Here is a 13,448-nt window from a genome sequence, read left to right as displayed (position 1 = left end):
TGCCATGCAGACCACTGGGGTGCCTTTTACTTCAGCAATGTATGAGGAAGGAAAGCAGTATTTTTCTTTGCGTCTGATGACAGGCAAGTTAGATTCCATATTTTAGGTGAACAGCTTGGGGAAAATGTTTTAATTTTTTACGTGTTATTGTATAACTACAGATGACTGGCAAGCTGAAAAAGATTCTACTGTATACTTTCTGGGTGAGGAACTCCATGTTCAAGCAGATATCAGAAAAGGAAACCACGTGCCGCTCCGCCTGTTTATTGATACCTGCGTGGTCACTTCAAAACCTGATGGAGATTCTGATCCACAATATAAAATCCTCGACTTCCATGGGTAACATTTCAGTTCTAAGTATAAACTGTCCATAGGTGATATAAATTTCCAAAAATGGAAAATTCCCTATGGAATTTTAAAGACTATTTTCCATTTGCCTGTTACCTTAACATTACTGCTTGAGGGTAAACATTGACTGTGCAATTCTCACCTTCTTTGATAGTCAGTGAGTTCTGGTTCATCAAGCCAGAACAATCTGAGTTACCAGAATGACTTGGGCTAATATTGAGTATTACTGTAACCACAAACTACTTTATAGCATGGTATAATGGATATGTTATGTTGTCATATCTAATTTAACCACACAAACAAAAAGATAGGCTAGGAGGTCAATCTTCTGCCAAATGTTTGATGGGTCCTCAGAGTCCTGAAAGTTAAGCACTGTTACTATTCTGAAAAGAATAGAAAAGGGGACGTAAGAGACCTCATCCTCTGCTGTATGGGAACACCACCATATGAAACAAAATGTTTGCTTACTCTCCTGTGGAGTAGACTGTAAATCCATAAAACAGCTGCACTTTCCCAAACCTAGAATTCTATGCAGTGGTTCTAGGCTTCAGCAACACAAATTTCCTTGAAATTAAACAAAGCAAAGATGGCCAACAGATAATCAAGAGCTACCAAACATTTTTTTAAAAAATAAACCTAGTTTATACTGTAATAATTACCCAACCACATCTTTTTTTCTGAATTTAGATGCATGATAGAAAGAAATTCTCATGATGTAGGACCATCCTTCATAAGTCCAAGGCTTCGGTTAGAAACACTCCAGTTTACCATACCGGCATCCCAAATTGCCAGAGATGAAAGAAGCTTGGTGAGCACTCAATTATGCCCTTGGTTATCCTCTTAGGCAATGGGATGCTAGTATTCTCTCCTCTAATCCTGTCTAATTTCTCCTCCCTATCAAGATCTACATGGCATGCCATCTGAAAGTCACTGCAGCTGCCCAGGAGCCAGATTTCTTAAATAAAGCTTGCTCATTCAACAGAGAAAGAAAGATGTAAGTACTATATGTGTTTGCATAAAGAAAAGAGAATGAAACATTTCTGAAACACACTGACATTTTTTTTTCTAATCTATCAGTTGGTTACCTATAGAGGGTTCCATGGAAATCTGTAACTGCTGTGAGACTAGGGGCTGTGGTTCTCCTGGAAAGCACACATCAAGTGATACTAGCAATCTTCATGTGCCCAACCAAAGGAAACAAATGTCTCCTGGTAGGTCAAAACAGAAATAATGCACTAGATAAAGAACTAGGTAACATGAAGTTTCCCAAAACTCTGTTTCGTAATGAAACTGTACTGTTGGGAGGAACTCCCCCGTTCGGTTCTTCCAGCCGGGATTCTCCTTGACAGCGCAGTGCAGAAGAAATAGATTGTGAAGCCAGCTACCAGAAAGAGGTTTTATTTCGAGGATCAGCGTTGAGTGACAATTCAGCTTGAGTCCCGGCTAGCTAGACAGAGTGATCTTTAAACAGGGGTTTTTATACCCTTTTGTGGTTTCCAAACTTGTCATTTCTGATTGGTAACAAACTTACCATTTCTAATTGGTGAGTTAAAATTTGTCTTTCTTGATTTGCTGGTTTGTGACTATTGTTAGTTCCTTTTTCTTGCCTAAAAGGTGTTAATTACTTTTATTGTTGTGTCCTGATTGCTGCTAGCTGGGTCCTCATTGTGTGTGTCAAGTGTTTGCTGTTTTAGCCTCAGGCTGCTGTTGACCCAGTTTAGTTGGGGTGTTCCTAGATTATTTCTTAGTTGGGCTGGGGAGGGGGTGTCCAACTCTCATCAATTCCCCCATTTTGGGCTATTACTGATGTATCAGTGATTAGCCCAACTGGTTCATATATACGATAGTGGTGATCTATTTGGCACATCATGAGAGATGTTTTCTTGCTCTGTCCCTTGCTTCTGATGGGAGTTGTGCAGACCTTTAGGCATTTTAACCCTAAAGGTGCTAATTGGCATATGCAACAAAGGAGGGCTCTACCTATTGCGACTGTGATTATACTAACAATGAGAATTTTCAACCAATGGAAGTCTGGTAACCATGAAAAGAGCCAGGAAAGGTTCCAGGATGACTGGTTGTGCCCAATGTTTTGTGCTAGTTCTCTTAAATGTTGGATGTCACCTTTAGCTTCCAGTCAGGTTTGCATACCCCCCAAAATTCTTCACAGCCATGGTTCTCCTTAGTACATGACCACTGGCTGCCCAGTTTCAAGGGTTGTTTCCTGCCTTAGCTCTTAATTCAGTGCATCCAGGTTTGTAATGCCCAACTGCCAGGCTATTAAATTTTCTTTAAATTGCACATAATGAGTTCTAGGAATCCCAATCTGAGCTCAACAGTGCAAAATATTCAGGGCATAAGTTTGGGATTTTTCCTATTGCTTCCTTAGTCATGGCATATGAATTGCAAATCACCTGAGGGGGCCTAGTTCCCTCCCCCCTGGAATCTGTTGGAAGTTGGCCCCACAAAGCTTTGGTGCAATAGAGCAAAAATCAGCCTGGGGAACTTCACTAAAGGTAGGTGGAGGGGATAGACTCAAGTGTGATTCTGAATGGTGTCTCTCTGTGTGTGCATGTATATGCAGCTACTTTTACAAAATAGTCAATACAAACATTCTGGATAAATTTTCCCTCCCACCATAGAAGTCCAAGGTGTTCAATACTTGTTCTGCCACCTATTCCTAAATGCCATCTCTCCACTAATACATTCAACTGGCTTGTTACAATACAAATGGGGCAAGAAAGAAAAGTTTACAATGAGTTTCCGCCCTCCCCCCACAGTCTTAATTTTCTCTTCTGAGGCTTCACATGGCACCACCTTCCTTCTGCAGCTCTCACAGGCATCTGGGTAAATGGTAGGACTTGGGGAAGATGTTCCCCACTCAGATTGCATGGTGACTTTTTAGTGGATGGCTGGATTCAAAACTCAATTCCATGGCTCAAATGGACGGAGGCAGCATCTGGGTCTGTGTGTTCTGCTTCCAAAGGCTTGGGAGAGGGTTTCAGGGCTGAAAGATACAAGAACAAGGTCTCCCCCCTTTCTGGATGGACTCTCCCAGGAGAGGAAGACAAAAGGTATGGAGAACAAAGGGCAGGAAAAGAATTGGAAGGGGGATAGCTTGCAGACAGTTTGAAAATGCTGAAAACTCCAAATAATTTTAAAAGCCTAATATTTTAAGATGTGCAACTTGCCAAGGGTAGGAGAACATTTATTCTAAAATAGACCACATTATTTTAGAGATTAGAAAATGCTTATTTGTTTCAGAAAAGTTTCATAGTAGTTTCACCAGTAAGTTTTAGGATATGAAAAGTAACTTAGGAAAATTATTTCCCCACACAAGCAGACTTGAGCTTCAAAATGTTCTTGTAGATAGACACACATTTTTCAGGAAAAGGATAGATAAAACACATACAGTAAATGCAAGTGAAACTTTTCCAACAGATAAATTTAAAACAATCCCTCCTGGTAACTTAAGGCTGTTCTTGAGCGTACACAGAGAGAAAGAGGAAAACAAACAAACAAACAAACACATTCTTTTTCTTCACTCTGTTTGTTGGCCAGACAAACAGAGTGAGGTATTTCCTTTTTGTGGCTTATTTTTAAGCATAATTTCTAGTAGAATTTAAAATTCTTTTTTCTTTGGATTTGAAACAGTTAATAGTCACATTTACCTCTCACGCAGACTTTGACAAACATATATACACAAAGACAAGAGAACAGAAGACTTAGTTTTACACATCCTAGTCATTCCCACCATAAATTTCAGATAACTCAAGTTAGGGAAGGCACACATTTTAAACATACCATGTGGTTGCATAGAGAAGAAAGAGAGAGAGAGAGAGAGAGAGAGAGAATCACTATTTTTTATTTTCCCTTTTAAGTACCTTTATTTAGCCAAATTGGTTTCCCAGCAAGGCCCTAAGCAAAGTCTATCTTTCTTTCATACACTACACAGTCGAAGTCTCCTTGTGAGACTTCTTTCCTAACTTTGCATTGCTTACAGGGCCTTACCAGCTAGTTGCCCAAATCCAATTCTTTCATTCACTCATTCCATTTCATTTTCACACAGTCTCTCCCTTTTCCCTAACAAAAGGTTCTGTGCTCTAGCCAACCCCCATGCTGTCCAGGTTCTGCCAATCAAACATATCCTTTCTGCGGCTAGGAAAGACCAGAAGCAGCAAAATCCAATTGTGAGTGTCTACAATAGACTTTATGGTCTCTATAACGGTTTGAGGATCCGCACGAAAGGTGGCAGTATCCTTTTTCCAAACAACCAAATCGGACGGGGAGAAAGGGGTGTGGGTTAAAATGTGTCCTGTCTGGCCCCTCAGTCGCCCGGTATGGGCCTGTTCAACAAGGGGGCCATGAAGGTCGGTTCAGGGTTATCTAAGGGAGGCTGGGGGTCCAAGTTGACTTGGGTCGGGTTCCTCTGTCTGGACAGTTCGACCCAGCAATACCAGTACGGTAGTTGGGTTGGCTCTATCCTTGACCTAAGTTCTTTTAGTATTCTGATTTCTAGGGTGCCACCTTCGGGCCAAATTTGTCTCCCGCGGTCATCTTTAAGCAAAGCCCATTTCCTACATAATTCCCCTAATCGCTTCTTCTTCATTCCAGCCTAGACAGGAAGCTGATTCCTGTCCCAGGCTTCGAGCAAGCTCTCAACTGGGAAACCCACTTCGGCCCTTGAATTGGAACTCCCCAACCTTTTATAACGGGGTTTTAAACCCACTTCAGCCCTTGAATTGGAACTCCCCATTCTTTTATAACGGGGTTTTCCTTTCAATGTTAAAGGGCACTAACAGTCGAAGTCTCCTTGCGAGACTTCTTTCTCCTAATACAGTCGAAGTCTCCTTGCGAGACTTCTTTCTCCTAATACACAGTCGAAGTCTCCTTGCGAGACTTCTTTCCCAATACACAGTCGAAGTCTCCTTGCGAGACTTCTTTCCCAATACACAGTCGAAGTCTCCTTGCGAGACTTCTTTCCCAATACACAGTCGAAGTCTCCTTGCGAGACTTCTTTCCCAATACAGATTCTCGGAGGTGAGCGGCCACCTCTGCTCGGGGCTACTGCTTTAATATTTACTGGCAGAAGGGGTCCTGGCTTGCCCAGAATAGAGTTTTCTCTCTCTTTCGCTGCCCGCTCGGTCCTCCTCTCTCACCAGAAGGTCTCACGCTCCGGTGCCCCCCCTTGCTTTCCCGAATTCCACTGGTCACGGCTCTACTAGAGCTAGCAGCAGGTCGGGGTGCGGCTAGAGGGCACACGGAGGGAGCGAGCTCCAGCTGATTCTAAGAGGAGGATGCCTCACATACACACTCATGCATTCTTCCTTTCGTTCCCCCAGACCCTTTAACCTAATAGATTTAAATTTGGTGGCACTTACCCTCTTTCCTGGTAGCTGTTCGAGCGTAAGACTCAAAAACTCCCTTTGCTACCCGATGCCGACCGGGCAGGGTCCGAGGAGGCTTCCCCACGGATCAAAGTGTCCGCTGCCGGCTGGGTGATGACTCTTCCGGGCCCGGTCCGGTGGCTGGGTGAGCTGGAAGTCCCTTCGTAGGTCGCCAGATTGTTGGGAGGAACTCCCCCGTTCGGTTCTTCCAGCCGGGATTCTCCTTGACAGCGCAGTGCAGAAGAAATAGATCGTGAAGCCAGCTACCAGAAAGAGGTTTTATTTCGAGGATCAGCGTTGAGTGACAATTCAGCTCGAGTCCCCGGCTAGCTAGACAGAGTGATCTTTAAACAGGGGTTTTTATACCCTTTTGTGGTTTCCAAACTTGTCATTTCTGATTGGTAACAAACTTACCATTTCTAATTGGTGAGTTAAAATTTGTCTTTCTTGATTTGCTGGTTTGTGACTATTGTTATTTCCTTTTTCTTGCCTAAAAGGTGTTAATTACTTTTATTGTTGTGTCCTGATTGCTGCTAGCTGGTTCCTCATTGTGTGTGTCAAGTGTTTGCTGTTTTAGCCTCAGGCTGCTGTTGACCCAGTTTAGTTGGGGTGTTCCTAGATTATTTCTTAGTTGGGCTGGGGAGGGGGTGTCCAACTCTCATCAGTACACTTTCATAAATTGCATTAGAAATAGTACTTCAATTTGCTATTGAAGATGAACACGCATGGATTGTTTGCCCCTTGAATGGGGAATTGGTTGGTGTGATTTTATGGTAAAACCATGGATGGGTCTTTCTCCAAACTCCATCCTAATCAAAATTTGTTTTATGTTTGGCTAGCTGTAGTTGACATCTCTGAAGGAGAAATGGAAGCTGATCTTATGGTGGGTCCTGTCTTAATCCGGAAGGCTGATGGGAATCATGAGAGAGATCAAGTAGGAATAGAGGAAGAGATGCTGGCAGAAGACCAAGAAGCTAGTACGTAACTGTGAAGACTTACACATCTCTGTTCTGTTTTTGCTTTTTTATTGTATTAATAAAATGGTACGTTATGCATTATATTTCAAACAATATTTATTCAATGTTAACTGGATACGGTAAGCATTCCATTTGAAGTGTTGAAAATAGAGAAGAAAAAAGTATGTTATCAATATAATTACAGTTTAGAGTTTAATGGTACAAGCATGGAAGTATTTGACTTTCTCATGCAAAGTTGAATCTAATATTGAAATGATATTTCTGAAAACAGCTTGTTAACTGAGACATCTATGGCATTTTAGATAGGAGTCCAGATTTTTGTTCATCTGTACATCAACCCTGACAGGCATCTTTTTACTAGAGGTTGTGACAGGCTGGTAAAATAACTTTTATAGGTGTATAAATATCTCTTTTATAGGTGTATTTCCTGTGATAGAAACGGATGCCGATTATGAAATTGGATATGAGTTTATCCTCAAGGCTGATAAAGAACTATATTGGATTCTCCACCCAAATAAAACTATGAAATGCAAGTGATGCTCTACAGATTTCTATCCTACATATCTAAAAGCTGTACTATGTAATGCATAATCTACTATTTCTATTTTCACTGCCACTTTGCTACAATGCACTCTTTAAGCACTTATGCTTTTAAGTAATGGCATAGTCAACAAAATGTTACATAAGAGTTATATACGTTTGAGGCAGCCAAAGCAATACTGAACATACATCAGCATGATCTGCTTTTGAGTGAGCGGGGGTAGGCAACCCCATGCACCTTTCTGCAAAAGTAATCTCTTTCCTCTTAAAGCTCAAAAAGACTTTAAAAATATAAAAAAATATTTTTAAAAGCCAATTTTAATGCTCAGATATTCTTTCCCATAGATGAAGCGTTGGACATGGAATCTGATGATGAATCTGATGAGATATATTCTGGCGGTGGAGACCTGAACATTGAGACATCACCTGTGGAAGTAATCACAATAACTCCTCAAGGTATCATAATTGCATGGCATGAAAACTCTGGCAGTTGAAACTTAAGTCATGACTTTATTGAAATATTCTTAATTTCTTTTAGGTAATGCACTGGTGAAGGGAACTATCTTGGGACAAATCCTAACTACAGCAACTGGAATTCTGATTTTTTTTTCTTCTTTAGCAGCATTGCTTAAATATACATACCAAATTCCAGCAACTGGAATACTGTTCCCCCCTCCCCTGCATAGAGCAGCATTGCGTAAACACACATGACAAATTGCATGCATGTACACATAAAAGTAAAGCATATTAAAGGCACTTTTATTGTAGGTGAATGATTTATTTCATGCAGATGTAAGCCAAATTTTGGGTTCATGTGTAATGTAAAACTTTGGGTATGTATTTATATATCAAAATTGGAGATACCACCCCCATGTCCCTTGCAAAGCGATCTGGCTGGTATCAATAGGAGAGATATTGAAAGAAGTACAATATGTGAGGAAGCAATTTGGAGAGACTATAGTTTAGAATTTGAGCTTAAACCAATGGCATAGTCAACAAAATGTTACATAAGAGTTATGTGGGAAATATATCTTCAGGTTTGAGACAGCCAAAGCAATACTGAACATACATCTGAATGATCTGCTTTTGAGTGAGCGGGGGTAGGCAGCCCCATGCACCTTTCTGCCAAAATAATCTCTTTGCCCCCTAAAGCTCAAAAAGACTTAAAAAATATTAAAAAAATTATCTTTAAAGGCCAGTTTTAACGCTCAGATATTCTTCTCCATAGATGCAGTGTTGGACATGGGGTCTGATGATGAATCTGATGAGATATATTCTGGCGGTGGAGACCTGAACATTGACACATCACCTCTGGAAATGACCACAATAACTGCTCAAGGTATCATAATTGCATGGCATGAAAAGTCTGGCATTTGAAACTTAAGTCATGGCTTGATTGAAATATTCTTAATTTCTTTTAGGTGATGCACTGGTTGTAGTAATCACTCCTTAGTCATTGAAGGGTGCAAAGAAATGGCCACTTTCTACGCAGCCTTTATTGTTTAAATAGACGTTTGCAAATAACAAAAGATACAGCATGGCAACAGCATTTCATTGGCTAAAATCCTTTACCAATCCTCAAGAGTAAAAAGCTAGAGGCCATAAACAGGGAAACTTGTTGTTCCCCCAGCCAGCCTTATCAAACTGGCAAGGTCACACAGACCTGCATACTGTCACGTCACCATGGTGATGTGAGGGGGGGGGAGATAGATGCAGAAAGGAGGGGCACCCAGGCTTTGAAGGGCAGTTTTCCACGCACAACTTTTGCCTGTCTCTCATCTCTGCAACTGGTGAAGGGAACTGTCTTGGAAATCCTAACTACAGCAGCTGGAATTCAATTTTTTTCTTCCCATTTAGCAGCATTGCTTAAATACACATGCCAATTGCATCCATGTACACATAAAAATAAAGCGTATTAATAAATATTGATTTACTTCAACCAACTTTAGATAGCTTCCTTCCTTCCTCATTTATTGTAGTTCTTTCTATCCTAGATATCTACAAACCATACAACATAACACATGATCTATTTCTGTATTTTCACTGCTATTTTCCTACAAGAATTCTTTCTGCAGGAAACTATAACTAGTCACTGTATAACTAGTCATTTTATACTGTTGCTGTAAACGAAACCCTACTTTTCCTATAGATCATATTGACAGATGTCATGCAGATGTAAGCCAAATTTTGGGTTCATGTGTAATGTAAAACTTTGGGTATTTATATATCAAATTTGGGGATACTCCCATGTCCCTCACAAAGCAATCTGGCTGGTATCAATGGGAGAGATATTGAAAGACGTGCAATATGTGAGAAAGCAATTTGGAGAGAGTATAGTTTAAAATTTGAGCATTTTTGCTTAAAGCAATGGCATAGTCAACAAAATGTTACATAAGAGTTATGTGGGAAATATATCTTCAGGTTTGAGGCAGCCAAAGCAATACTGGACATACATCTGAATGATCTGCTTTTGAGTGAGCGGGGTTGGCAGCCCCATGAACCTTTCTGCCAAAATAATCTCTTTGAAATATTCTTAATTTCTTTTAGGTAATCCACTGGTGAAGGGAACTACCTTGCGACAAATCTCAACTACAGCAAGTGGAATTCTGATTTTTTTTTCTTCTTTAGCAGCATTGCTTAAATACACATGCCAAATTCCAGCAATTGGAGTACTGTTCCCCCTTCCCCTCCATATAGCAGCATTGCTTAAATACACATGCCAAATTGCATGCATGTACACATAAAAGTAAAGCATATTAAAGGCACTTTTATTGTAGATGAATGATTTATTTCAGGCAAATTTAGGCAGCTCTCCTGCTTCCTCATATATACAAACCATACAACAAAATGCATGATCTATTTCTGTATTTTCACTGCCATTTTACTACAAGAATTCTTTCTGCAGGAAACTATAACTAGTTACACTAAAGGTGCTATAAAAGAAACCCTACCTTTTCCTTGACCAGCCATACTGTAGATCATATTGACAGATGTCATGCAGATATAAGCCAAATTTTGGGTTCATGTGTAACACAAAACCATGGGTATATATATCAAATTTGGAGATACACCCATCAATGTCTCTTGCAGAGTGGGTATCAATTTGAAAGGTATTGCAAGAAGTACAATATGTGTTGTATAGTTTAGAATTTGAGCATTTTTGCTTAAAACAATGGCATAGTCAATAAAATGTTACATAAGAGTTATGTGGGAAATATGTCTTGAGCTTTGAGATAGCCAAAGCAATACTGAACATACATCTGAATGATCTGCTTTTGAGTGAGCGGGGGTAGGCAGCGCCATGCACTTTTCTGCCAAAATAATCTCTTTGCCTCTTAAAGCTCAAAAAGACTTTAAAAATGTAAAAAGGTATCTTTAAAAGCCAGTTTTAACACTCAGATATTCTTCTCCGTAGATGAAGTGTTGGACATGGAGTCTGATGACGAATCTGATGAAATATATTCTGGTGGTGGAGACCTGAACATTGAGACATCACCTCTGGAAGTGACCACGGTGATATCTCAAGGTATCATAATTGCATTGCATGAAAACTCTGGCAGTTGAAACTTAAGTCATGATTTTATTGAAATAGTCTTAATTTCTTTTAGGTAATGCACTGGTGAAGGGACAAATCCTAACTACAGCAAGTGGAATTCTGATTTTTTTTTTCCTCTTTAGCAGCATTGCTTAAATACACATGCCAAATTCCAGCAACTGGAGTACTGTTCCTCCTTCCCCTCCATATAGCAGCATTGCTTAAATACACATGCCAAATTGCATGCATGTACACATAAAAGTAAAGCATATTAAAGGCACTTTTATTGTAGATGAATGATTTATTTCAGGCAACTTTAGGCAGCTCTCCTGCTTCCTCATATATACAAACCATACAACAAAATGCATGACCTATTTCTTTATTTTCACTGCCATTTTGCTACAAGAATTTTTTCTGTAGGAAACTATAACTAGTTACCATAAAGGTGCTATAAAAGAAACCCTACTTTTTCCTTAACCAGCCATACTATAGATCACATTGACAGATGACATGCAGATATAAGCCAAATTTTGGGCTTATGTGTAATATAAAACCATAAGTATATATATCAAATTTGGAGATACCCCTACCCATACCCCATGCAGAGTGGGTATCAATTGGAAAGGGATTGAAACAAGTACAATATGTGAGGAAGCAATTTGGAGAGACTATAGTTTAGAATTTGAGCATTTTTGCTTAAAGCAATGTCATAGTCAATAAAATGTTACATAAGAGTTATGTGGGAAATATGTCTTCAGCTTTGAGATAGCCAAAGCAATACTGAACATACATCTGAATGATCTGCTTTTGAGTGAGTGGGGGTAGGCAGCGCCATGCACTTTTCTGCCAAAATAATCTCTTTGCCTCTTAAAGCTCAAAAAGACTTTAAAAATGTAAAAAAGTATCTTTAAAAGCCAGTTTTAACACTCAGATATTCTTCTCCATAGATGAAGTGTTGGACATAGAGTCTGATGACGAATCTGATGAGATATATTCTGGCGGTGGAGACCTTTACATTGAGACATCACCTCTGGAAGTGATCGTGGTGACATCTCAAGGTATCATAATTGCATGGCGTGAAAACTCTGGCACTTGAAACTTAAGTCTTGATTTTATTGAAATATTCTTAATTTCTGTTAGGTAATGCACCGGTGAAGGCAACTACCTTGGGACAAGTCCTAACTACAGCAGCTGGAATTCTGATTTTTTTTTTCCTCTTTAGCAGCATTGCTTAAATATACATACCAAATTCCAGCAACTGGAATACTATTCCCCCTCCCCTGCATATAGCAGCATTGCTTAAATACACATGCCAAATTGCATGCATGTACACATAAAAGTAAAGCATATTAAAGGCACTTTTATTGTAGGTGAATGATTTATTTCAGGCAACTTTAGGCAGCTCTCCTGCTTCCTCTTATATACAAACCATACAACAAAATGCACGATCTATTTCTGTATTTTCACTGCCATTTTGCTACAAGAATTCTTTCTGCAGGAAACTATAACTAGTTACACTGAGGTTGCTATAAAAGAAACCCTACTTTTTCCTTAACCAGCCATACTATAGATCACGTTCACAGATGTCATGCAGATATAAGCCAAATTTTGTTTTCATGTGTAACATAAAAACATGGGTGTATATATATCACATTTGGAGATACCTCCATCCATGTCCCATGCAGAGTGGGTATCAATTGGAAAGATATTGCAAGAACTACAATATGTGAGGAAGCAATTTGGAGAGACTATAGTTTAGAATTTGAACACTTTTGCTTAAAGCAATGGCATAGTCAACAAAATGTTACATAAGAGTTATGTGGGAAATATATCTTCAGGTTTGAGGCAGCCAAAGCAATATTGAACATACATCTGAATGATCTGCTTTTGCAGCCCTATGCACCTTTCTGCCAAAATAATCTCCTTGCCTCTTAAAGCTCAAAAAGACTTAAATATGTAAAAAAATATTTTTAAAAGCCAATTTTAATTCTCAGATATTCTTTCCCATAGATGAAGCGTTGGACATGGAATCTAATGACGAATCTGATGAGATATATTCTGGCGGTGGAGACCTGAACATTGAGACATCACCTGTGGAAATGACCACAATAACTCCTCAAGGTATCATAATTGAATGGCATGAAAACTCTGGCACTTGAAACTTAAGTCATGACTTGATTGAAATATTCTTAATTTGTTTTAGGTAATGCATCAGTGAAAGGAACTATCTTGGGACAAATCCTAACTACAACAGCTGGAATTTTATTTTTTTCCCCTCCCATTTAGTAGCATTGCTTAAATACACATGCCAAATTGCATCCATGTACACATGAAAACAAAGCGTATTAATAAATATTGATTTAGTTCAAGCAACTTTAGGAAGCTTCCTTGCTTCCTCATATATTGTAGTTCTTTCTGTCCTAGATATCTACAAACCATACAACATAACGCATGATCTATTTCTGTATTTTCACTACCATTTTCCTACAAGAATTCTTTCTGCAGGAAACTATAACTAGTCACAGTGGTGTTGCTACAAATGAAACCCTACTTTTCCTTAACCAGCCATACTATAGATCATGTTCACAGATGTCATGCAGATGTAAGCCAAATTTTGGGTTCATGTGTAATGTTAAGGTGACCAACCGTCCTCCTTTAGGGAGG

The 13,448-nt window shown here is 39.4% G+C and overlaps 1 protein-coding gene across 1 annotated transcript; it reads left to right on the top strand.

Annotated features, from left to right (window-relative positions):
• Positions 1–259: 259 nt before the first annotated feature.
• On the top strand, positions 260–7,299 carry LOC120304938 (zona pellucida sperm-binding protein 3-like). Its single transcript, XM_039336069.1, has 6 exons — positions 260–339; positions 1,036–1,156; positions 1,251–1,342; positions 1,426–1,559; positions 6,572–6,709; positions 7,128–7,299. The coding sequence occupies exons 2-6, from the start codon at positions 1,040–1,042 to the stop codon at positions 7,244–7,246; spliced, it is 600 nt and encodes a 199-aa protein (XP_039192003.1). The 5' UTR covers positions 260–339; positions 1,036–1,039; the 3' UTR covers positions 7,247–7,299.
• Positions 7,300–13,448: the final 6,149 nt, after the last annotated feature.

The sequence above is a fragment of the Crotalus tigris genome, unplaced genomic scaffold (assembly GCF_016545835.1).
Source record: "Crotalus tigris isolate CLP2741 ecotype Arizona unplaced genomic scaffold, ASM1654583v1 scf7180000017666.27876245, whole genome shotgun sequence".
NCBI classification, from domain to species: Eukaryota; Metazoa; Chordata; class Lepidosauria; order Squamata; family Viperidae; genus Crotalus; species Crotalus tigris.
The sequence above is the reverse complement of the archived record's forward strand: the minus strand, read 5'-3'. Positions and strand labels throughout refer to the sequence as shown.

Excerpts from the sequence above, each read along its gene's own strand:
- LOC120304938 (XM_039336069.1), top strand. The coding sequence starts at position 1,040 with ATGATAGAAAGAAATTCTCATGATGTAGGACCATCCTTCATAAGTCCA. Across the intron at positions 1,343-1,425 it reads TTCAACAGAGAAAGAAAGAT|TTGGTTACCTATAGAGGGTT; the intron begins GTAAGTACTATA and ends CTAATCTATCAG. Across the intron at positions 1,560-6,571 it reads AAGGAAACAAATGTCTCCTG|CTGTAGTTGACATCTCTGAA; the intron begins GTAGGTCAAAAC and ends ATGTTTGGCTAG.